Source organism: Panthera leo, chromosome B2 (genome assembly GCF_018350215.1).
Source record: "Panthera leo isolate Ple1 chromosome B2, P.leo_Ple1_pat1.1, whole genome shotgun sequence".
NCBI classification, from domain to species: Eukaryota; Metazoa; Chordata; class Mammalia; order Carnivora; family Felidae; genus Panthera; species Panthera leo.
Window position 1 is genome coordinate 128,679,490 of NC_056683.1, and position 24,863 is coordinate 128,704,352.

General features: G+C 42.6%; 1 protein-coding gene, 1 non-coding gene and 2 pseudogenes across 2 annotated transcripts; 2 read left to right on the forward strand and 2 right to left on the reverse strand.

Moving 5' to 3' along the window:
* On the reverse strand, positions 1-19,189 carry FUCA2 (alpha-L-fucosidase 2). Its single transcript, XM_042939982.1, has 7 exons — positions 18,865-19,189; positions 15,356-15,543; positions 11,753-12,092; positions 9,438-9,648; positions 9,006-9,193; positions 2,562-2,670; positions 1-571 (listed from the first exon to the last, which is right to left on the reverse strand). Exons 1-7 carry the CDS (start codon positions 19,095-19,097, stop codon positions 431-433), a joined length of 1,410 nt encoding a protein of 469 aa, XP_042795916.1. The 5' UTR covers positions 19,098-19,189; the 3' UTR covers positions 1-430.
* On the forward strand, positions 12,799-13,560 carry LOC122219268 (annotated as a pseudogene).
* Positions 15,991-16,116, reverse strand: LOC122220875. The gene has a single exon (XR_006203041.1). It is a non-coding gene; the product is annotated as a U6atac minor spliceosomal RNA (small nuclear RNA).
* LOC122220773 overlaps positions 19,096-24,863 on the forward strand; it is an 11,860-nt pseudogene continuing 6,092 nt past the window's right edge.

A 24,863-nucleotide genomic window follows, 5' to 3' on the forward strand; every position in this document is an offset into this window, starting at 1 on the left:
TTAGGCTCTTACTCTTACGACTTTATTTAACCTTAGTTACCTCTTCAAAGGCTCTGTCTTCAAATACAGTCACATTGAGGGCTAGGGCTTCAACATAGGAATTTGAGACACACTTCAGGAGACATAATGCAGTCCTTACCACCACCAGTTCCTAGCTACCATAAAACAAAAATTTCCACCTCTTAATCACACATGGAAATAAATTCAATGTGAAGAGACTTCAATGGCAAAGTACACTGGAGAGGTAAAACAATTACATGGGTAATTTAGGAACAAACATAAGCAGTAAGAGGGGAAAGGGCCTGAATTGCCTAAATATTTGACTTTCCTTGACCAATTTTACATTTGCTTTCTCCATATGCTACAATTATAGAAACCTGATATTTTCTAGTCTTCGATGTACCCGCAGCATGAACTACTCTGCTGAAAATTAGATCACATTAGTTAGTGCTAGAGCCCAGCCCCATTTACAGGGCATCTGATCAAAGGTTAGACGTGGCAGTTCTACCAGTATGCCATTTGGCTTCAAAGACGTCCAGTTAAGTGGCTGTCCGTGTCCCAGTAGTTTAATCTGAAATTAAAAACATACACAGAAATGTCTTCACATGTATCTCTTTGACTCACCCACTTTATTGTGAAAGAGTGGCTGGTATTTCTTTAAAACACTGTAGACAAGAAACTCAGCTTTTGCTTTTATTTAGTGGTTCACAAGTTATTTTAACCTTTGGTCCAAATGAGTGCATACATGCGTCTTACTCCTACATTCCTGTCAAGTAAAAGTGTCCAAGAGTTGGAAGAGAAGAACTGTAAAGGCTGAATAGTGTTAGAGTAGGGAAAACACTGAAGAGAGGACCAGGGAAAATGACTCTGGACCAATGTGCCCAATGTAAGACTTGCATAGTTCTTGCATAGAATGTCCCTTATCTAGGAAGCTACCCTTTCTCCCCAGGTTTTCCAGTAACTGATCAACAATACATAAGTCTGATCAATTACTACTGTAATTATTTTATATCCTTACTCTTATACTAAATGGGTTTAAATAGGTTTTCTACATGTCTATGGTTATTTTGAACGAGAAAACTTTGCCTATCATGTGGAACAACACAAAAACAAAACCCATGAACTTTTAAGATTACAGTATTAATGGGGCCAGACAAAATACAGATAAAATAAAAAGATGATGTCATACCCAGGCCACTAAGCTGTAATTAAACATCAAATGTGAACTCCCATCTTCCTTTCTGCCAGATCAACCACAGTGTTAGAAATGAAATGTGGACAGGGCGCCTGGGTGGCTCAGTCAGTTAAGCGGCCAACTTCAGCTCAGGTCATGATCTCGCGGTCTGTGAGTTCGAGCCCCGCGTCGGGCTCTGTGCTGACCGTTCAGAGCCTGGAGCCTGTTTCAGATTCTGTGTCTCCCTCTCTCTGACCCTCCCCTGTTCATGCTCTGTCTCTCTCTGTCTCAAAAATAAAATAAACGTTAAAAAAAAAAAAGAAATGAAATGTGGAAAGATGATACAAGGAGAAGCATACAATCTACGTCCAAGGAAATTGTTTCTTAAAAACAAGCTATAAAATACGTCAAAATGAACTCAATGCCAGATCTGTTGCCTACAACTGTTAGATTAACTTCCTCCAGATTTTTTTAATGACCTTAAAATAGTACGACTACAACATCTTACTTTTATTCTGATGTATTCTGGGATGGGATGTCTGGGAAAGAACCTGAGTTTGCTTTACTCATTTATTTATTTATAAATTCCAGAATCATTTTGGATGCTTCCAGAACTTGAACAACATAAAATAACTGTAAAAAAGAATATCTATTTTACATTGATACGCATGGAGATAGCTGTATTTTAAGTTTAGTTTTCTGGGAAATGAAAGAAAATTTTCAAAGGTTTGGCCAAACATTGCCATTGATGAAGTTCATTTTAAAATTACAGGTATCCCCTACAGTCAGTGTTATGCCATTTCACTTTTATAAAAGGCCTAGAGTAGTACCTATTTTGTAACTGAAAGAAATCTAAAGAGGACTTTCACTTTTACAAAAAAAAAAAAAAGTGAAAAGTAAAAATAGCATTTAGTGTTTGTTTTGCAGAGAGCCCTTTTAGAGGCAGTGCACACCCCAACAGCAGCGAGTGGTAACTCCAAGTTCCTTCCTATACTCAGCATTTCAGCATCAAGCCGCCATAGCTTTGAACTGAGTCTGTGAGCATCTGTGCTTTGTCTCCATTCAATTTGTGCATCCGTTAGCAAGATGTGTTCTAAGGGATCAGAAGAGCTCTTCTAAGAGAGGTTATTGTGGGGGTCTAGGACTGTTCAAACAAATTTCCACATAAATTAATGGTAATTGCTTCTTTGCTTTACACCATTTCAGCTTATGAAAGATTTCATAGGAATGCTCTGCTTTCGAATGTAGTGGGAGAAAACCCATACTCTCATGAGGTATAAATGGAACATACGTAAGGCTCTCCTTGAAGTTAAAAGTTTCATTCTGTTTTTCCCTAGGATATGCTAGTTAGCAATTTAAAGACTTAATAAAGATAAAATCTCCTTACCTCTGTTGCCCCCAGGGTAGCGATGGGTTGGCCAAGAAACAGATGTCCTGATGTGGGCCATTTAAGATATATGGCGTAGACCAACTTTTGTTTAGGTTTGGATGTGTACCTGGTTAAAAGGAGGAAAAGAGCATAGTGGTATTCCTCATGTGTTAGGTTTGGGATTATTTTTACAGAGATACTTTCATGAAGTAAATATTTACCCATGTCTTCGTTAATAGAAGGAAAAAATAGCTCCATGGTAGAGTAAAAAGCACCCAAAGAGGGTTCCCAATTCCAGTGTGTCTTTGGGGGGCTGGAGAGGGGGCTCCTCACCCCCAACAAGCAATTCTCCAACACCAGCTGGGTGTCCTACAATTCAACTTAATTCTGACACTATCTACGTGGAGATGGTGTCAGATTCCACAGGTCAAGGATTCAGTCCTACAAGACTGCTTGCCTGCACTACTCAACTTCAGACACCAATCACAAGTCCAAGGTATCACCTGGTCTTCTAACCCACCAGCTATAGATGGGAGGTTCCAACAACCTTTTCCCTGGGTTCAATTAATTTTCTACAGCAGCTCACAAAACTCACACAAACATTTTACTTACTGGCATACCAGTCTATTATAACAGGATAAAACTCAGGAACAGCCGAAGGGAAGAGACGCATAGGGCAAGGTATGGGGAAAGGGCATGGAGCTTCCATGAACTTTCCAGGCACACCCCTCTCCCAACAACGCTGAAGCTCTCCAAACCCCATGCTTTTGGGTTTTATGGAGGCTTCATTACATGGTTATGATTGATTAAATCACTAGTCATTGGTGACTGATTCAACCTTCAGCCTCTCTCCTCCTGGAGGGAGGGACTGAAAGTCTCCAGGCAACCAGCCTCACCCTTGGTGAAGTGGAAAAGTCACCTCATTAACATAACAAAAAACATCTGTATAGTTCTCATCACTCAGGAGATTCCAAGAGTTTAAAGAGTTCTGTGCCAGAAATGGAGACAAGACCAAATATATACTTGTTATCATAAATCATAATATCATAGCACCTCCCTCCCCCACTTCCCCTATACCAAAAAGAACACAGACTTCTCTTTTTTTTTTTTTTAACGTTTATTTATTTTTGAGACAGAGACAGAGCATGAACGGGGGAGGGGCAGAGAGAGAAGGAGACACAGAATCGGAAGCAGACTCCAGGCTCTGAGCCATCAGCCCAGAGCCAGACGCGGGGCTCAAACTCACGGACCGCGAGATCGTGACCTGAGCTGAAGTCGGATGCTTAATCGACTGAGCCACCCAGGCGCCCCAGAGACTTTTCTAATATTACTCTTCATCAGACTGTTCCCATGGAGTTGGAAATAGGAGGGAATTATGAGCAAAGAAGGTAAGACGCAGGAGTAAATGGCTTTCCACCTGCTGATTCAAATCTTCATACTCCCTTATCAAAAAGTCTGTATGTGTCAATGCTGGGCCAAGTACTGACGCTGGTGTTAGGGATACAACAGAAAGCAAAACACTTAATTCTTATTCTTATGGAACTTAGACTAGAGTGACGAAGACTCTATTCAATAATCACACAAATAATGTCAAAGTGTGAGTTTTGATAAGCACAATGAAAGAACAGTAAATTGAAAGGTTATAACAAAGGGACCTCTTAGATTAGACCATCAGCGGGGTGCCTGTGTGGCTCGGTCAGTAATGCCTCCAACTCTTGACTTCAGCTCTGTAAGAAATAAGCCCACTGACCGCATCAAAGGACGGGCACAGAGACTCTGAGCACAGTGAAGTGAGGCTTTAATCAACATTCTTGCAAGAGCGGGTGTCTGATGGATAGGCACACCCGGAGCAGTTACAGCAGGCAATTTATCTCCTAGCGTGAAGTCCCTCCCCTGATTCCTCATTTGGCTGAGTACTACAGAGGTTACAGCCTTACCCGGAAGTCAGCGATGCCCACGTAAGGCAAAAACTAGTCTTTTTGTACAAATGTACATTCCTTGAGGTGACGCAGAGACTTCAGTTCTTTGGCACATGCCCATTACAAAACCCGTGAAGACTAAGTCCGCGAAATGGCGAGGGGAAGAAGAATCAGGAAGTGAAGTGAAGTTTGGGATTCCATTGGGGGGGGTACATATTTCCAATAGGTTGTAAACCTATTGGTAACTCTATAGCGCAGCTTTTATTTGGTATTTCTCAAAACAAATCATTTCATTTACTTCTCATAGGCTCAGGCCATGACCTCACAGTGGTTTTGTAGGTTTGAGCCTTACATTGGGCTCCGTGCTAACAGCGCAGAGCCTGCTTGGAATTCTCTCCCTCTCTCTCTCTGCGCCCTCCCTCACTCGCACTCTATCTTTCTCTCTCAAAATAAATATTTTTAAAAAATGTTTTAAATTAAAAAAAGATTAGACCATGAGCAGAAGCCTAAGAAAATGACATTTCATCTGAGACTTAAAGGATGAATGAGAAAAAAGGAGAAAAGGTAAGAGTAAGCTCTACACAAAACAGAACTCACTCATTCTTAGTTTTTCAACGTTTATTGAAATCTTAAAATGCTAATCACTGTTTTAGAGCTGGAGACGCAGCATTGAACACAGTCCCTGTCCTTATGGAGCTTATGTGGTAGTGGAAAAAATTAGAATAAGCACGTGATGATTAAGTCCTATGGGGAAAACTGAAGCCAGGTGAGGACAGAGCATGCAAGGTTGGCAAGGAGGGATGTGGTTGTTATTTTAAATCTAATAGTCCACCTTTGAGGAGGTGGCATTGAGGAGACCTGAAGAATGTGAGGAAGAGCATGTTGAGTATCCAGAGGAAGAGAGAACAGCAAGCAGGAGTATGCTTGGCCTGCTGACATGGCAACAAGAAGGGCAGGAGAGAAAGTGAGGGAAAGCATGATGGCGGATAAGATCAGAGACAGCAAGGAGCCAGTTTTTATAGGACCTTAGAAGCCTCTACAAGATCTGGCTCGTTCTCTGAGACCGGAAGCCATTGGAGGAATTTGAGCGTAGTAGTGACATAACCTGGCTTTATTATTTCAAAGGTTTTGTGGCAGAAAGATGAAAGGGGCAAGGATGGATGTAAACAGATCAGTCAAAGAAGTTTATAATCCAGGGGAGACACAATAGAGACTAAAAGAATGAGACATGGTCAGATTCTAGATATACTTCAAAGAGAAAAATGATACTTGCTGACGGATTGGCCGTGAAATATAAAAGGAGAGTTGAAGACTCCCAAGATTTTTGGCCTCACAACCACCTAAAAGGATGAAGCTGTCATTAATTGAGTTTGTGTAGACTGCTTGGAGCTAGTTTAGAGCAAAATTTTAAAATTAGGACCTCAGTTTTAGACATAACAGGTTTAAGGTATTTATACTTCCAAATGGAGATGTTGACCAGGAAAGCGAATGTAAGTCTGGAGCTCAAGAAAAGGTCGGCACTGAAGAGGTCATCGGTATGGCATCTAAGGCTGTGAAAATGGATGTGACTGTCTGGGGAATAAAGATAAAGAGGAGGAACAGAAGCCCAAGGACTAAGCCCCAGGCACTTCAGGGTATAATGGTTGGGAACTGGGGGTGGAATCAGCAAAAGACACTAGGAAGGAGCAGCCAACAAGCAGAGATGGCGTCAACAGAGTCACATGCTGCCATAAACTCAGAAAACGGACCACGAAGTCACTCTGGATTTGGTGAAGGACGGGTTATGGAGGGCTTGGATAACAGCGATTTTCTGAAGTGTGGGGGCGGAAGCCTGACCAGAGTGGGTGCAGGAGAAAACTGGAGCAAGATATTGAAGATAGCCAGTTTAAAAAAAAAACTTTTAACATGTTTTACTATCAAAGAAATGAGAGAAACAGGGAGGTGGCTGGAAATCTAAGGGTCAAAAGAGTACTTTTTTAGGATGAAAGAAATAACACGTTTGAATGCTGGCAGGAAGGGTCTAATAAAGAGGGAAAGTTGAAGATAAGGAGCAAAGGAGAGAACTGCTAGAAAAATATCCTCGAGTGGATAATTTGGGATGGGACCCAGGACACAAGGGTTGACCTTAAAGCCAAAAGAAAAATAATCTGGTATTGTGTGTGTATGTGTGTCTGTGTATTTCTAGTCACATTTTAGCTACCCATGGGCAGGCATGGAATGAGCAGAGCTAAATTTAACCAGAGTTGAGTTTTTAATCAAAGTCAAGTGAGTATGACGGAGAAAGAGTGTATGTCATGGAGTGACAAGCCACAGAATCTGACCTGGATAAGGAAAAGGGCTGAGGAACAGAAAAAAAGTGAGGGGGTCACAGATTGGTATCATCAGTGGATTACAGATCCTTTCAGAAGCCGAAGTGCTATGTGGAGTGAGCTGAAATTTAAAAGGTGGTTGGGAGTGGCTCAGTCGGTTGAGCGTTGGACTTCGGCTCAGGTCATGATCTCACAGTCCGTGAGTTCGAGCCCCGTGTCGGGCTCTGTGCTGACAGCTCAGAGCCTGGAGCCTGCTTCGGATTCTATGTCTCCCTCTCTCTCTGCCCCTCCCCCACTCATGCTCTGTCTCAAAAATAAATAAAAACATTAAAAAAAATTTGTTTTAAAAAGGTGTTTGGGAGACAGCGTAATGCTTCAAACTGAGATCATGGAATAAGTGCAATTATTGGTAATACAGGATCTAAGGCATGACCCCGAAAGGAGGTAGCAAAGGTAGAACACACAAGATGCTCAGAAGAGAGAGTACAAGAACTCAGGGGGCGGCAAATTTTTAAAAATGTGATTATAGGTATTCAAATCACTAAGAGTGATGTTAAGAGTAGTTCTGGGGACAGTGATCACGAGCTAGGGCTGAAATCCTGAAGGATTCTAAGGACCTGGGAGTCTACAGATGACTGGGGCAAGGACAGCAGCGTGCCTCGTAGGCTGAAGAACTCCTGCTGTGAGGGGGGAGCAGGGCCACATGGGGTTTGGGGTTGGTGCGGTCAGCAGGAGCCAGACAAGGGGGCTTCACGGACCTTATTAAATATTTTGGCTGTTATTTTTATTTATTGAGATAAAATTTCATGGAATAATAGTTGATGATTGTGAAATCCATGACCAGACCCCCTTGTCAAATATATGCCCAGATGCAAATCCCAAAACCAGATTTAAACTAGTCTCTGTAAAATGAAGGACTGGTACTGGGTTCCAACTATGGCTTCTCCCGCACATTCTAAAATTCTACAATGAGTTGCTTCTGTCTAGATTGCTTTACTTTATTTTCTTCGATGAGTTGACAATTAGTTTTAAGTCATAAGTAAAGTCAAAGAAGATTTAGTCTAATTTTTGGTTTATACTTGATCAGGTTGTATTCACCTGGTGACAACAACGGGTGAATTTTTAGAGCTTCCCTATACTACTCTTATTTATATGCGTTAAGACCCAACATCAGGAACCATCATATTTGCAGAATGTGATTCAGATACTCATTGGCATGTGGTACCTTCCAACGTGCAGACATAAGCAAAGCTTTTAAAGAAGATTCTAGTTAAGAGAAAAATAAGCAAGTTAAAATAATTAAATTTTTTTTTTTCAGTTTGTTTATTTGAGAGAGACAGAGGCAGCATGAGTGCGGAAGGGACAGAGAGAGGACAGAGAGAAAAATCCCAAGCAGGCTCCCCGTGGACAGCACAGAGCCTGATGCGGGCTCGAACTCATGAAACCGCGAGATCATGACCTGTGCCAAAACCAAGAGTCAGACACTGAACTGACTGAGCCACCCAGGTGCCTCTAAAATAATTAATTATAAAGAAACTTCAGGTTTAGGGGCACCTGGGTGGCTCGGTCGGTTAGTCATCTGACTTCGGCCCAGGTCATGATCTCACACTTCGTGAGTTGGAGGCCCACATTGGGTAGCGGGCTATCAACACAGTGCCTGCTTCGGATCCTCTGTCTCCCTCTCTCTTTGCCCCTCCCCTGCTCGTGCTCTCTCTTCCTCAAAAATAAGTAAACATTTTTTTAAAAACTTAAAAAAAAAACTTCAGGTTTAGATTTATTAGAATAATATGAACATATTATCAGTTTTTTATCAATTAAAATAATGCTGTTATTTGGGCTGATTTTACATTTTTTTGGCACCTCTTCCTTGCTAATTTCATACGATGGAACATCTGCAGAAATAAGAATTAAATGACTAAATCAAAGTCTTCCTTTCGGATTAACCACTCAGCATCTTTCATTTTTCTGAATGGCTTATGATTTTTATAAGAGCTGACTATTTTTCACTAAAATTTGCCCACTCTTAGGAAGTTTCTAGATAGGATTTAAGCTTGACTGGATAAACAATAAGTGTTCAAACACATGCTGATTTCTTCTAGAGTAAATAACTTGGAAAGTGCTTTGTATAACAGGCATGCATCCAATTTCCTTTTAATCCTACTTTTCTCTTTGTATCTCAGAAATTTTAAATGCTTTCCCCCATCAAATAGTACTTGGTAACAAGAATAACTTACCACACGTCTGGGGTGACGTCACTCTGGGACCTCCAAGGGTAGGTTTCATAAATAGCTTCTCCATTGACTTTTAGCCAGGTCCCCATTTGCCTCAGTCGCTCCTCAAAAATTACAGGAATTGTGCCATCATATGTGGGCCCAATATTCATCAAAAGATTTCCTCCACATGAAACGGTCTCTACAAGTTCCTAAAAAATTAAGAATAAAGTTCTTAGGGAGATGAAACGATTCCATTGCCAATGTGTTAATAATATGTTGTATTTGTGTGCTTACACACTCATATGTAACCACTGTCCAGAAGAACAAACACAGCAAATAGAATAATGTCCTGTGTTTACAGGCCCCTGAGCTCTACAAATTATACAAAGTAATCCTCACACATACACACAATTGAGAATATTACCTTAACAGTCACCTAACATTTTACTGTACCTTCACTAGTTCTTCGATTGTAAGATAGTCACTGAGTCTGGCATCTCTCCTGTAACCCCAGGAAAACTTGTCTATTGTCATGCAATTTTCCCATTTATGAGGCAGAAGATGTCCTGGGTGGTAACGATCACTGCAGGTGTAATAGCCGCCATGCTTACAGATGGTACCGAATCCCCAACGGTCATTGGTGACGACTGTGTCCCGAACGGGGCTGAAATATAATTTTTTTTAATAAAAAATAAAACATTTTACATAAAAGGAAATGTCCCTGAAAAGAAGTCTAACTGAAATCCACTCCTGAAAAATCATCATAGCATACTAGCATAATGCGAAGCCCATAGTTTTGAAGTCAGACCTGGGTTGGTTGCAATCCTGGCTCGGTCACTTTCTAAGCTCCCCGCCCCAGAGTCAGTGACCTAACTCCTCTGAATAATCTCCTCATCTGTTATTAGATCAGAAATAATTTATGTAGGGGTGCTGGGGTGGCTCAGTCAGTCAAGTGTCCGACTTTGGCTCAGATCATGGTCTGGCAGTTTGTGGGTTTGAGGCCCACATCAGCTCACAGTCTGGAGCCTGCTTCAGATCCTGTGTCTCCCTCTCTCTCTACCCCTCCCCCACTCATGCTCTCTGTCTCTCAAAAATGAATAAACGTTAAAAAAATTTTTTTAAAGAGAGAATTTATGTAAAACACCTAGTCCTATCCCAGTACCCAGCACATACAGCACTGAAAAGAGTATCACACTGTTATCTGAAGCTCCTTCTCCCATGTATTATGAATGATAGCCATAATTGAGTTTACACTCAAAAAAAATAAAAAAGGGGGGGAACTTCTGGGTGGCTCAGTTGGTTGAGCATCCGACTCTGGCTCAAGTCACCATCTCACGGCTCGTGGGAACGAGCCCTGCGTCAGGCTCTGTGCTGACAGCTCAGAGCCTGGAGCCTGCTTCAGATACTATCTCCCTCTCTCTGTTCCTCCCCAGCTCGCACTCTCTCTCTCTCAAAAATAAACATTAAAAAATTTTTTTTAAAAACATTCTTCTCACCTATAACTGAATATAGCCTATTACAATTGTGCCTGATGTTGAAAATCTCTGGGAAGTTAACTTGCCATCACTGTGGCATGAAATAATCCCCACCATGATATTATCATGATTTACAAATTGAAGTGGATGGTTCCCAGTCTTTCCCCTTGGACATACCTGGGCAGACTGCTGCCTTAAGTATCAAGAGCTCTCCAGAGTATCTGTATGCACACCCCTTGTGTGTCCAGGGAACACAAGTACAACACTCCCTGATTTCATACCACAACACCGAGTATTTTCTAGTTACAAATATAAATTTGGTCACAAGGTTCAAGCCTAACAGGAGCTCAGCCAGAACCCCCTGTTCTAAAGGGGCAGTCTGGAACATGCTAGAAAGCAACAGGTGGTGCTGATGCGGGAAAAGAGGAGGCAGACAAGGGTGACAGTGACTGAGCAACAAAGATATCAAAGGAGAAGATGAAAAGAAGCAATTAGAGGAATTGACAAGCACATAATCACAAACAGTGATGAACTGTTGTCTCAGAAGGGGAAAGGGGGGACCCACAAATTAACATCTTCAAAGTTCTTGATTCTGTGATTTTATCTTTTTTTTTCAGTGATTTCAAATTTTTAGTGGTTTTTAGTGATTTCAAAATCAGATTTGAGTTGTATTTGGCTCCTGATTTGTAAGTCTTGATTACTGACTGATTACTTTGAGTAAAAATTGATATATCTAGGGGCACCTGGATAGCTCAGTCAGTTAAGTATCTGACTTCGGCTTAGGTCATGATCTCATGGTTTGTGAGTTTGAGCCCCACATTGGGCTCTCTGCTGTCAGCACAGAGCCCACTTCAGATCCTCTGTCCCCCTCTCTCTGCCTCTCTCTTTCTCTCAAAACTAAACATTAAAAAGACCTGGGGCGCCTGGGTGGCTCAGTCAGTTAAGCATCCGACTTCAGCTCAGGTCACGATCTCGCGGTCTGTTGAGTTCGAGCCCCACATCAGGCTCTGGGCTGATGGCTCAGAGCCTGGAGTCTGCTTCTGATTCTGTGTCTCCCTCTCTCTCTGCCCCTCCCCCGTTCATGCTCTGTCTCTCTCTGTCTCAAAAATAAATAAAACGTCAAAAAAAAATTTAAAAAAAACAAAAACCTGATATATCTAATAAGCGTTATTTACAATGATTTCCCCCTGCCTCACACCATAGATAAGCCCAAAAGGGAATATTTCACAAAGCAAGGAAACACATTTATGAGGGACATTTTGGGTCACCATGGCGATCTAATAGCACATACACCTTTGGTTATACAGCCAGGCTAAGAAGACCGTGCTGTTCCAGTAGTCATCAGGGGCATCTCCATCACCATCCGACCACAGGACCTCCGGCTGATACTTGTTCACTAGCTCGTAGAGTTCTGGCAGCGTCTTAGAAACTGGAAATTGTTGCTGATGGAATGACCTGGACTTATCCTCAAGGAAGAGTGGATGAAACCATTCAAAGAGGGAATAGTACAGTCCAAAGCGAAGGTCAGTCCTGTTCCTAATAGCTGCCTCAAGCTCCTTGACAAGGTCCCTCTTGGGCCCCACATCCACCGCATTCCAGTTCCATGAATGCTTTGAGCCCCACAAGGTAAAGCCTGCACAATTATAGTAAGAGTCTTTGTAAGAATGTGAATCTGCTTTAGGACATTTCCACCTATACAAATACCAAAAGAGTGCATGTGACATACAAAAACTTCTACAACAACTGCTTTGTGGAACTTTTTTTCATGGCACATATTCTGCTTTTATATGAGAAACAAATGAGAATCTAAACCAGGTGGAACCAAGGTTTTTTTAAGTAACGTTCTGGGTACCCCTGAAGTCTCCATAATCTCATCTAGCTCCTATATTTTTCCTCTTAGAATATAAGCTTCTTGGGGTGGCTCAGTCGGGTAAGAGTCCATCTCTTGATTTCAGCTCGGGTCATGATCTCACAATTCGTAAGATTGAGCCCCAGATCAGGATTCACATCTGGATTCCCTCTCTCCCTCTCTCTCTCTCTCTCTCTCTCTCACTCTCTCTACCTCTCCCCAACTCATGCTTGCTCTCTCTGTCTCAAAATAAATTAATTAATTTTAAAAAAGCTTCTAAAACTGTTCACTCTTGTCAAAGGTGTTTGTGGTAAGCTTCAAAGCAGCAATATTTAAAGTCCTATTCAAAATGTTTCAAATCGACAGGCTCTAACACCAGACAGTACTGAAACCACATGGATCTTCATCACCACCTAAGCTCACATAAAGATCTTCCTGCCTAAGCAACCTCAGTGGGACTTTTTCCAAAAAGCAATGAAAACATCTGAAAATGGGAGTCCTAGAAAGTTTACAAATGTCGGCTTCAGTATCTGTCCTCACAGTATGATTAAAAGTATTTTGTTTTGCCCTGTGTAGCAGACAGACAGGGCTTTGCTGCCACATCAGAACAGGTATATTTTGGAACTTCCCATACAAGGTGCTATGTCTCTGCCAATGTGACTGGCTTCAAATGTGCGACAGGAATGTCTTGTTCAATGAGAAAGGATGCGTTAGATCAAGCAGAAGGGCTTATAGCTTTTCCTCAATACATTGCTGAAGATTACTTGATGGCCAAAGCCATAGCTGACCGAGGTTGGAAGTTTGCAAAGTCCACTCAGGTTGCAATGCAAAACTCTGGCTCTTACTCAATTTCCCAGTTTCAATCCAGAATGATCAGATGGACCAAACTGCAAACTAACGTGCTTCCTGCTACAGTAATTCGTGAGCCAATTTCGGAGTGTTTTGTTGCCAGTTTAATTATTGGATGGGCAGCCCACCATGTATTCAGGTGGGATATTATGGTGTTTTCAAGTGTCAGTGCCTGGCATGGTTTATATCTGACTACATTCAACTCAGGGCTGTCCAGGGTGGCACACAGTGTTTTTCAAAACTCGATTATGCAGTAGCCTGGTTCATCTGTGAATCCATGACAATATACATTTTTTTTTTTTTTGTCGGCATTATGGGACCCTACTCTAAGATGGAGAACTGATTGCTACAGATTGCACCATAGAGGCACAGCAGAGGAGTTTCTAGATGTGTAACTATAGCTTTGTGACTGTACATAAAGGAAAAAAGAGAAGTATTATAAATTATGTTTATATAAATGCTTTGAAAGATCTAAAAAAGACGCTATTTTTGTTTTGTTTTTAAAACAAAATGTTTTAAAATAAAATGCACACTATGTAATTCTTTGTGCCATACGGCCTAGAGGGTTCCTAGACATCAGGAAATCAACAACATGTTCACAAGCAAATACACTTTCTAAATACCCACCTCCGTAGGAGAAACATCTATAGGAGAAAATCATTAAGCCACTTGAATGTGGCCAAAGGGAAAAGTATTCTAAGATAATTACAGATTTTTGGTTTTGGTTCTTCCCTCTTATTTCCCTCCCCACCCCTGTGGAAAATACTGAGGCATAATTTCTTATGCCAAGGCAAAAATGGTCATAGCAAAGGCAATCATCAAATGAATTAACATGTGGTTGCGACAGTAACAATTTGTTGACGCTTCCTTGATCTTTTGGATACTGGAATGGTAATGGGTGGAAACTATCCTATTAATGTAAGACCACTGTGACGGATAATTTTATGTGTCAACTTGACTGGACCACAGGGTCATGACCTGAGACAAAATCAAGAGCTGTACACTTAGCAGACTGAGCCACACAGGTACCCCGAGATTAACATCTAAATAGGTAGACTGATTTAAAAAATTGATTAAAAAAAAAAAAATAGGTGCGCCCTCATGGCTCAGTCATTTGAGTGTCTAACTTCAGCTCAGGTCATGATTTCATGGTTCATGGGTTCAAGTCCTACGTCCAGCTCTGTGCTGACAGCTCAGAGCCTGGAGCCTGCTTTGGATTCTGTGTCTCCCTCTCTCTCTGCCCCTGCCCTGATTGCATTCTCTCTCTCTCTCTCTCTCTCAAAATAAAATAAAATATTAATAAAAAATGTAAATAGATAGACTGAGTAAAGCAGATTGCTCTCCCCAGTGTGGGTGGGCCTCAGCCAATCCATTAAAGACCTAAACAGAATAAGAGGCTAGGTAAGAATTCCCTCTCAGCCTGTCTGAGCTCACACCTTCTCCTGCCTTTGGACTCAGACTACAACTATACCACCGGCTCTCCTGGGTCCAGACTTTTCAGCCTCCGTAACTAGAGGAGCCAGTTTCTTCTAACAAATCTCTTTTTATATATCAGACTTCCAATTGGTTCTGTTTCTCTGAAGAACCTTGACTCATACACCGTGTTTCCTTTCAGGTGTTCTTCCACCATCTCTGTCATTTATGGGCACCATTACAGTTCCATAATCCTTTTCCCTCCAGGTGACCTGTGTCACTTTCGTCACCAACAAATTGCCCACCATTTGGCTATCTAGGGGTTGGCCAAAAGTGCAGCAAGGTGTTGGTAATGACACAAGACTACAGCAGTACAATCCCCATGGTGGTGGAGCCTTCCCAGAATGCATTACAGAGGTGCGGTGAAAGGGAAGAAGGCAAATTTAATCAAAAACTTTGTGCTGCGACGCACATCTCACTTCAAATAGCTTCAAAAGACATCTTGGAAATACTTTTAAATATGCACATAACAAAATACGATCATTTTCCTTTCTTTGTGTGGTTTTTATGTGTGTGTGTGTGTGGGGGGGATGATCTTTCTATAAACCCAGTGCCTCTCAACTGGATGAAATATATGGTCCCTTAAATTACAGGCAAATGTCAGTAGCCACTTGACTACTGCTCCTAAAACTGATTTGATGTGTTTTAGTTTCTTCTTCCAAAAGAACTACTTACTCTACATTTCATAACTATCGCCAGTGTTTGTAAATGTTACACTTCTTTACCTTCATGATGTTTGGAAGTTAAGACAGTGTATTTGGCACCAGAAGCCTGAAAAACATCTGCCCAGTGGCTCGCATTAAAAAACCGTGCTGTAAATAGTGGTCCAAAATCCTCATATTTGAAATCAGGACGGTAATTATCTTCCATAAACTTCACGTACATCGGTATCTTTTTCTCTTGCCAATACCACCTAAAGGAAGGAGGAGAGAACACATAAATAGCATACGCATAAACCCAGCTCCCTTTACGGATTCCCCCTTACTCGAGTGTTACCCAGATTCTTTCTCCCTTCCCCATCAGTTTGACTTTGCCTTAAAGAAAGCTTATGTAAACTTTCTGCATTTTTCACCTGCCCCTCTGTGAAATCCCCTCGGGTCATAAATTAGAACATTCTAGACAACCCGGCCACCTATTTGCTCTTAATTCTTCATTATTTATTTATTTATTTATTTATAGACAGGAAGCAGGATTTATTGGTGGGCATGAATGGGAAAGGGCAGTGCTGAGGTTCTCATGAGTGCAGAGCCTGCCATTTGTCCAAGGGGCCACGATTAGGGATGTATTTGACCCCACAGCCATCTGGGATGAGCCGCTTTTCAGCCACCATGTCTTCAAATTTGTCCGCATTAAACTTAGTAAGAAGCGCTGGTTAGATGCCACGAAGTAGGTGGCAATGCCTTCACCGTATACGTGTTGTCAGGCCCGAGGGCCTCTTCCATCCTTGTCAAGGGGAGTGCTAACCTTCTCTCCTTTCATACAACACTTAATTCTTCATTTTTAAATCACAAGGTGTAGTCTGTACCTGTAGATAGTTAGTCCTTTGCAACACAAGTGCCAGCCTTCAAGAGGAAGACCACATGCCTAAAACAACATGAATCTTTTGTATTCACCAGCAAAGAACAAGTGGGGGAGTTGGCAACGGTAAAATTAAGAAGATGCTATTATTTTAATATATTGACTCAGCCTTTAAGGATTCCTTGTATGCATTCATTCTGAGCAAGGCCTTCCTGCCTTTGGACAAGGTTGTGTGAAGCAATGCCTGGCTGCCATCCAGTGACATGAAGGGACAAGTCAACAGGCTGAGGACCACAGAAATAGGTTTGTTCTTTGATTGTATCAATGAGACAACTGCCTCTAAGTTTCTCATTATTTGGTGTAATGAGCCCCTATTATTACATCATGTATTTGGGGTTTCTGTACCTTGAAGTGAAAGCTTCCTAACCAATCCATGATGAATTTTTGTTTTTTTTTTTAATTTTTGCCTTTTAAATTGAACTATAAAAGACAAACTGGGACAGTCAGAAAGTTGAACATAGATAAGAGATTTCTACTTTCTCCCAGCACTGTTTAATTTGAGCCTGCATTCTCTACTATAGTCTCGAGTTACTTTTCAAATTTCATACTAATAGAGGTGAAAAGAGGCACTTACTGTAAAGAGTCCATCATTTATATCTGGATTTGAATTGCCATTAAGGACAGTCAGATATATTCATCTCTACCATTGACTGTCCTGAGTCAAATTGGAGGGCAGAGCAGAGGTTTAGAGGGAACACAAAGGGAAACCATAGGTAATTAAAGAATCTTCTACAGGCTTAATGTACTTCCAGACCATCCGAAATATATTCTAGTTAGGTTTCTTTTTTTTGTTTTTAATGTTTATTCATTTTTGAGACAGAGCACAAGCGGGGGAGGGGCAGGGAGAGAGGGAGACACAGAACCTGAAACCTGAGCCTTCAGCACAGAGCCTGACACAGGGCTCGAACTCACACACCATGAGATCATGACCTGAGCTGAAGTTGGTCCTTTAACCGACTGAGCCATCCAGGTGCCCCACATTCTAGTTAGTTTTATATGAGCAGTATCTTTATTCTTCTAGGTCAAAACAAACAAGTCTGTGTGTGTTTGTAGAAAATGAAAAGTTAACCACTGCAAAGAGCAATATGACTCAAAACTAGGTATTTTTGGTAGAGCATCAAATCCTCTTCCAGCACCAGATATGTATTTACCAAACACTCCTGGGTGAACAAAATGATAAAGTATAAATTATTACATCTTAATATGAGAGGAAGAAAATCGGTTAGTTTATACTAATCTGAAACATTTCAAAAATAAACTCAAAATGTCTTACAGCACAAAACTTACAAAGATATATAATATCCTGAAGTAAATGTATCTGGTAATACACAATATGGGGAAAAGGAGTCCCTTGTGTTACCAGCAGATTTCAAAAGAGTATATGAATAGCACTCTGTAGCTTACAATGTTCTTTTACATCAATCGGCCTAACTTAATAAGAAAGGTTACTGCTTGGGGCGCCTGGTGGCTCAGTCGGTTAAGCCTCTGGCTCATGATTTCAGCTCAGGTTATGATCTCAGGGTTCATGAGATCAAGCCCCAAGCTGGACTACGCACTTGCAGGGGGGAGGCTGCTTGGGATTCTGTCTCTCTCTCTTTCTCTCTCTGTCTCTCTCTGCTCTCCGTCTCTCTCTAAGTACACGGAGCAGCACTTAATGCATACTTGTTGAAGTCCTTCAATGAACCGGGGTTCTAATTATTGAGCATTATGAAAAAGCAGCAAAGGAAAAGACTAATAAATAAATAAATAATAAAAGAAAGAAATAAACTTAAAAAGTCAAGCTCTTTGTTGAAAGTGGTACAATGTTAATATAATATATAGTTTATACTCTACTGTACTACATATTGTATATATTAAATTTGATGCATACTAGGTATACAGTATAAAATAGAGGTAAATACTCATTTATTTTCTTATGGAATACATTATATATGTGTGCAGCACTTTATGTGTATGTATTTGACAACACTTCTATCTTGAAGAACTTAACACCGAAGTACTTACTCAGGAAAGGTATGTGAAACAGTTCAAAGTTGTAAGAGATGACATGCACATTTTTACATAGATCTCAAGGTAAAATCTAAAGAGCAATTTTTTTTGTGCAGCACTTTTTACAGAATAGTCTATTAATAATAGAGTTTTTTAGGGTAACATTCTGGAACCTTTTTTTTAAATTCCTAGAGCCACACAGGGTAACATTTTAACATTAAAGGGCCAGTGCCTGTCCGAATGAACGTAACTTTCACATACGCACAATGTGTGTTTTAACCGTGCTGTATGGCAGAACCGTGTTGGGACCTCGAGTGGGTCTCCACCGACACCACTTTAGGCCCAAGACCCACACAACTGCACGAGGATCTGCCGCTTGAGCGGCTCGGCGGTTAGAACGTGATCATTAGGGCTGGGGCCCTGCGACCGCCGAGAAGCCGAGCGGCCGGCGCTGCCCGACGACTCCCGCGGCCGCACGGAGGAAAAGTCCACGTTAGTCCAAGCAGACACAGCGAATTACACAGTCAACACCCGGAAGTGCCGCTGCAACGGCGGCGGGCGAAGGGGACCCGGGACCAGGCAAGCAGGCAGGGGCCGCGGGCTGGGCGGCGGCTGCAGGCCGGGGGCCGAAGGCGGAGTCGGGGCCGACGGAGGGGGGCGCGCTCACCAGAACCACTCGCTCCCGAAACTGGGCACGGAGAACACCCCCCAGTGGACGAAGATGCCGAACTTGGCCTGGTCGAACCAGGCGGGCAGCGGCCGGGCGTCCAGGGACTTCCAGGTGGGGTCGAAGCGCGGCGCGCGGTAGGCGGCGCGGGGTGCGGGCGGCAGCAGCAACAGCAGGAGCAGCGGGAGCGCCAGCCCGAGCGCGGGGAGCGCGGGAGGCGCCGGGGGGCGCATGTCCGCGCGCCGCCCTCCGCCCCGTCGGCCGCTCTGCGCGCTCGTTCTTCCGCGGCTCCCGCTAAGTAAGCGCGGCCTCTGTCACCTGACCTCGCTGTCTGGAAGAAGGCGCCCTCCCCACTAGGCGTGGGAGTGGCTGCGGTCCCGGGCGGTCCGCACACCCCAGGAGGGCTGCATCGCTCCAGTGCGAAACTCACGTGGCCAGAAGTAGCCCTCAGCCGGCCCCGAGGCTGCTTAGCTAAGGCTCCTTGGGGGGCAAAGGAGTCAAGCTCAGGGACCTGTGGGATCGCCTATTTGCTGGAAAAGCTCAACCCCCACGGACTTTCCGTGACCGTCCCTGTGGAACCCTGCACGCGGAGGCCGAGGCAGGAGCCTCGACAGGGTCATCCAGTGCCTTCCAGGTCCAACCACCAGAAACAATCCGGATCATTCTCAGCCTCTGATCCACCCCCCAAACTTCTGAGTGTGTTACGGCTGTGGCTGTCAACCTGGAGCCTGTGTCATGTGAAATCCCAACAGTTTCCAGTTCAGTTGGGGGCCCCAGAATTTGCATTTCTAACCCAGTCCTAGATGTTACTGATGTTGCTGGCCGGATCACCAAATTTTGGCATCCGAGAACAAGGCGCCAGTGGCATGAACGTTTAAGAAATCTGCAGGCTTGGGAAAAGCAGCCCAAAACTTGGAATGATTAATCAAGGGACAACATCACAAGGGATAACATCTTCCTTCCGTAAATGATTTTAGAATAAAACCAGAATCCTTTCTCCTCCTACCCCTCTTAGCCACGAATGGGCCAGTTCAAAGGTCATCTCCTCCCAGCTTTCTGTCACCACCTTCCCTCCCAAATGTTTTACTACTTCCTGTGTGTTAACGTCTTACTCCAACCACTACTATAGGATTCCGTTGATCATTTTGTAATTAGGAGGACACAGATATTCCCCATTAGGCCGTGAGCTTCCAGAGGATGGGTGTGGCAACCATTTCTGTAGTCCTTGAATTTAAAGCAAAGCCTGGGGGCACCTGGGGCGATCAGTGGATTAAGCCTCCAACTTCAGCTCAGGTCACAATCTCATGTGTTAGAGCCCCACATCCGGCTCTGTGCTGACAGCTCAGAGCCTGGAGCCTGCTTCAGATTCTGTCTCCCTCTCTCTGCCCCTCCCCCCAAAAATAAATAAACATTAAAATAAATAAATAAATAAATAAATAAATAAATAAATAAATAAATAAATAAAATAAAGCAACGCCTGGCATGGAGCAGCCTTAACGCATACTTCTTGAGGTCCTTCAATGAACTGGGGTTCTAATTATTGAGCATTATGAAAAAACAGAGAAGGAAATGATACTAACCTATCTCTGCAAAGACACGGGAGCAGCACCCCAGGGAAAAGGGCAGTGAGCCTCTTGGTGCCGTGTTAATGGCTCCCCAGGATCACAGCTTCCCCATGAGGGCCCCCAGTCTTCCCAGGGTGAAGGGCTCCTGGAAGAGAGGGTTCAGGGAACCTGCTGCATATGCACTACCAGTTACAATAACCTCAGTTAGTGATAAAGTAGGGTGATAATTTCTATTATTCTAGGGGCAGAGGGCAGACTTCCTCAAGATGGGCCACTGTGGCCCGAAGATTATTCTGAGTTGAAGGCAATAGAGACCCTAGGGGACTCGAGAGAAACTTTGCCCCTCCCTAAACTACATAATTGGGGATCTTTCTCAGAATAAGGGTTATTAGCTGAGATAAACGTTATCTGAGTGACCCATCTGTCTGGCAGGTCAGACTTCTAATTACCAAACAGATGCTTCTTACTGCCCTGTGAAGAAGTGCGCTTCTTTCCTCTAAAGTCCCAGACCACTGCCCCCTTCTCCTTGGTACAGAATGACATATATGCTTAATTTCGCCTGACTCTGGAATTTCCGTGTCTGTGTGGATTCTCCATACAAACACTATTAAACTCAGTTTTCTGCTATTAACCTGTCTGTCAATCTGCTCCTTGGTCCAGTTAGACGCACCTTGAGGGGACAGGAATTCTTGCTCCCTGACCTCTGGCATAGTCAGTAGGACACTTTAACTCGCTGGGCATACCTCACCCTGATACTGCTGCAGCTGAGGGACCCTGGGGCATCTGACATAGAGCCAGCAGAAGGTAAGATTTCTTACCGTGTCAGCCTCCCAGAACCTCTATCTATGGAGGGCAATGGAGCAAGATGGTCAGAGTCCTTTTTCGAAGTCTAGATTAGCAGGAGAAAATATTTGTGGAACCAGTCTCTTGGGTCTGGCGACTCTTTGGTTAAATTTGCTAGAATACTGTTTGGTTACTGGTCCACTTCCTCCCAGAGATGGTCTTTGTTTTCCTTTGTTGTGTCTTTTATCTTGCTTGTCATCTGTTGCTAAGGGACATCTTGGAAGTTAAAGCTGCAAAATTAGTGGGCATAGATTGAACACTTAAAAGCTGTTAGAGCACTCGCCACCTCAAGAAGACTCCCGTGGTAGGATATATTGGCCACAGAATGACACTAGATCTATATTGACACTAGATCACCCGCCAACTTCAAGAAAACTTCCATCCAATGAGGTCCATGATAAAGCAACATATAATCCCAACCATGTGGCATATCCCTCCTAGGTATTAGTTTGGATCCAAGGTATTAGTTTGGATCCAAGGCTTAGCTAAAGCTGTTAGACTTTTCCATTAGTCTTGTTCTATGTCCTGAGAGCTTGGCTTTGTGACCAGCAAGAATATTCTCTTTGGTCTCTGCTATCTGGAGAGTGTACTTACCCACAGGTACTTACCAGGGTGTACCTTCATGGCTAGTTGAATAGACTGGGGATCCAAGAATATCTCTCTCTCTCTCTCTCTCTCTCTCTGGCTGTACCAGCTCTTAGGGGTGTTTATCATAAGAGATTCTAGCTCATAGGAACTTTTGTCGCCTCAACCTTTGTTGCTTGGTAGTGCTAGAAAGTCTCATTCTACAAGCATCTGTATGGTTGTTGTAGACTCTGGGTCTAAAGTTCTCTCTTGTCCAGCAAGAGAGTGGGCACAGAATTAAAATGCAAGAGATGGCTAATGTCTGGGAAAAGACAAGAGCCCTGTATAAGGGTCCTTGCTCCATATTTATTAAGATCAGAAGGCTTACAAACGTGATGGGCATGTACAAAGAGACAATGAATCTGTGAACATTAACTCGTGGGCATGAGGGAAAGGGGGTTTTGAAGATATATGGTGTTAGGGGTTTGGGTCAATATAAACCAAAATCCTGGCACCGGGCAGATGGATGTTAACAGCAGACATGAGGCTCCACTTCTGTGCATCTTAGCCAGCCTGAGGGATAAGATAGATAAAGCCTGTAACTGCAGGGGTGCCCGGGTGGCTCAGTCGGTTGAGCGTCCGACTTCGGCTCAGGTCATGATCTCACAGTCCGCGAGTTCGAGCCCCGCGTCGGGCTCTGGGCTGACAGCTCAGAGCCTGGAGCCTGCTTCGGATTCTGTGTCTCCCTCTCTCTCTGCCCCTCCCCAACTCATGCTTTGTCTCTCTCTGTCTCAGAAATAAATAAACATTAAAAAAAAAAAAAAAAAAGCCTGTAACTGCAGGGTCACCAAGGCATCTTTCTTTTGCTAATTAGCTCCACTCTGGGCAGCTTCACCCTGCAGTGACCTATAGCCCTATTTACCTGTTTTACCTAATTTGGCCCTTCGTTCCTGTGAAAGCAGCTTTCTTCTATAGCACTAAATTGGAGGGCGTTTTCTACCTGAATACCTAATCTTGCTTACCTCATATACCTTTGTATTGGGGTCTTTACCCCCGCTTCTATCCTGGGGGCCTTTGCCCCCCCATCCACTCTATCCTTATTTGCCTAATCTTGTTCACCCAAGTTTGGGTGTGAGCATCCTATGACTTTGTGATTCTTTATGCCTTGTTAACCCATCAGTGCAGGCTCAAGGAATTCCTAAACTTATTCCCCACATACGGTGTCACAGATTAATGGGTCTGAGGCTGGAGGCATCTCACATTTTCGTGGGAGACCAAAGACACCATTTTCAGTAGATCATCCTCACTGCCTATGCAGTGAAGGCCTTTGCTTTCTTAAAATAAACTTTTGGATCATGAGGCCCTCTTTGGACACCTCTTGCATATCTTGTTTAGCCATTAAGAGCCTCATTGGTTTGAGTTGCTATTAATAGATGCTATTTGCCAATGGCTGGCTGATGGATCATTTAAATTGGCGCGCTCTCTCTCTCTCTCTCTCTCTATATATATATATATATATGATTTTTTATACATATCACCTGCCTATTTTAACTTCCTTTTCCTATAAAATTTACAAAGATTACTCTGGCCTAATCTCTAGATTCTAAGTATATAAGTTGCTCACATAAATGTTGAAAGCCAGAAAATAATTTTAACAAAAGCATCCAAGACTGGCAATAAGGCTTGGTTTGCTCTTACCTTCCAGGATTCTATAATCAGGCTCTGCCTGCTTTAGACATTCCTACACGATGTCAGTTACCAGTGTATCCTAGACCCCCCGACCCCACCACCATGAAAAAAATCTGTGTCTCCTGGACTGCAGCAGATCTTTTAAATTATAAAGCCATTTTACCTCTACTTTCAAAAGATCACACCAAATTAGAGACTAATTAGAGAGATTATTTTACTATATTCACAACCTTCCCTTCACTGAGGAAATAAACGACCAATATTTCTCCAAGGTCCTCCTAAACATGGTCTGCAATATTCAGGGGCTATTAGAAGCCAAGGTTAAATTGTGTGCCCAGAAAAAAAGGCTTTTGTTAAAAATGCTTTATACAGATTTTACAGAGGCATAAATATTTTGGTTCCCATTGTAGTTAAAATTCTCCCTGATATAAAGAAGCAAATTCAGTTAAAAAAAGATGGGCCAATCCCTTGATAGTCAGGCTGTAATCCAGGTCTTTGGGGAATTAGGAACAGCTGTCTTTATTTTACAACTCTATAAAACCAGAAATACAACTCTAGAAACAAGTTAAAGCCCACCTATCTTTACCAATCTCAAACCTTGCCTATTCTTCTCAAAACGTTTGTGGATATTATAAAAGATGAGGATATTGGAACAAAATTGTTCTGTACTTTAAGTCGTTTTTTGTTTTTTGTTGTTGTTTTAATTTTTTTTAATGTTTATTTATTTATTTTTTTGAGACAGAGAGAGACAGAGCATGAATGGGGGAGGGTCAGAGAGAGGGAGACACAGAATCAGAAACAGGCTCCAGGCTCTGAGCTGTCAGCACAGAGCCCGACGCGGGGCTCAAACTCACAGACTGTGAGATCATGACCTGAGCTGAAGTCGGCTGCTTAACCGACTGAGCCACCCAGGCGCCCCAAAATTGTTCTGTACTTTAAAAAACAAAAAAAGTAAATTTTAAATAACAATTACCTAGAAACTCAAGAAAAAAGTTTTTACATTCTTTCTCTGTCCCTTGAAATGATAATTCGTTATCATGTCTTTGAAATGTAAATACAGCCCACAATCTCTTGAGACTGAAGAAAAAAAACAGAGAAAAGTATTTTAAAATTGGGCCTGCAATGTCTTCTCCACAAATATTAGTAGAAACAAAATTAAGATCTTGTATACATCTTGTCTGTGTATTGTGTGTGTGTGTGTGTGTGTCCACGTATGCTGTAAACGTGAGATATTTTTTCTACCTCTGGAAGGTATTGCTAAAATTAATTTGTAAAACAGCTTTATTTAGTTGGTTTGAAGGCACACACTTGTAAGGATTGAGCATTCTAAAACTCAGA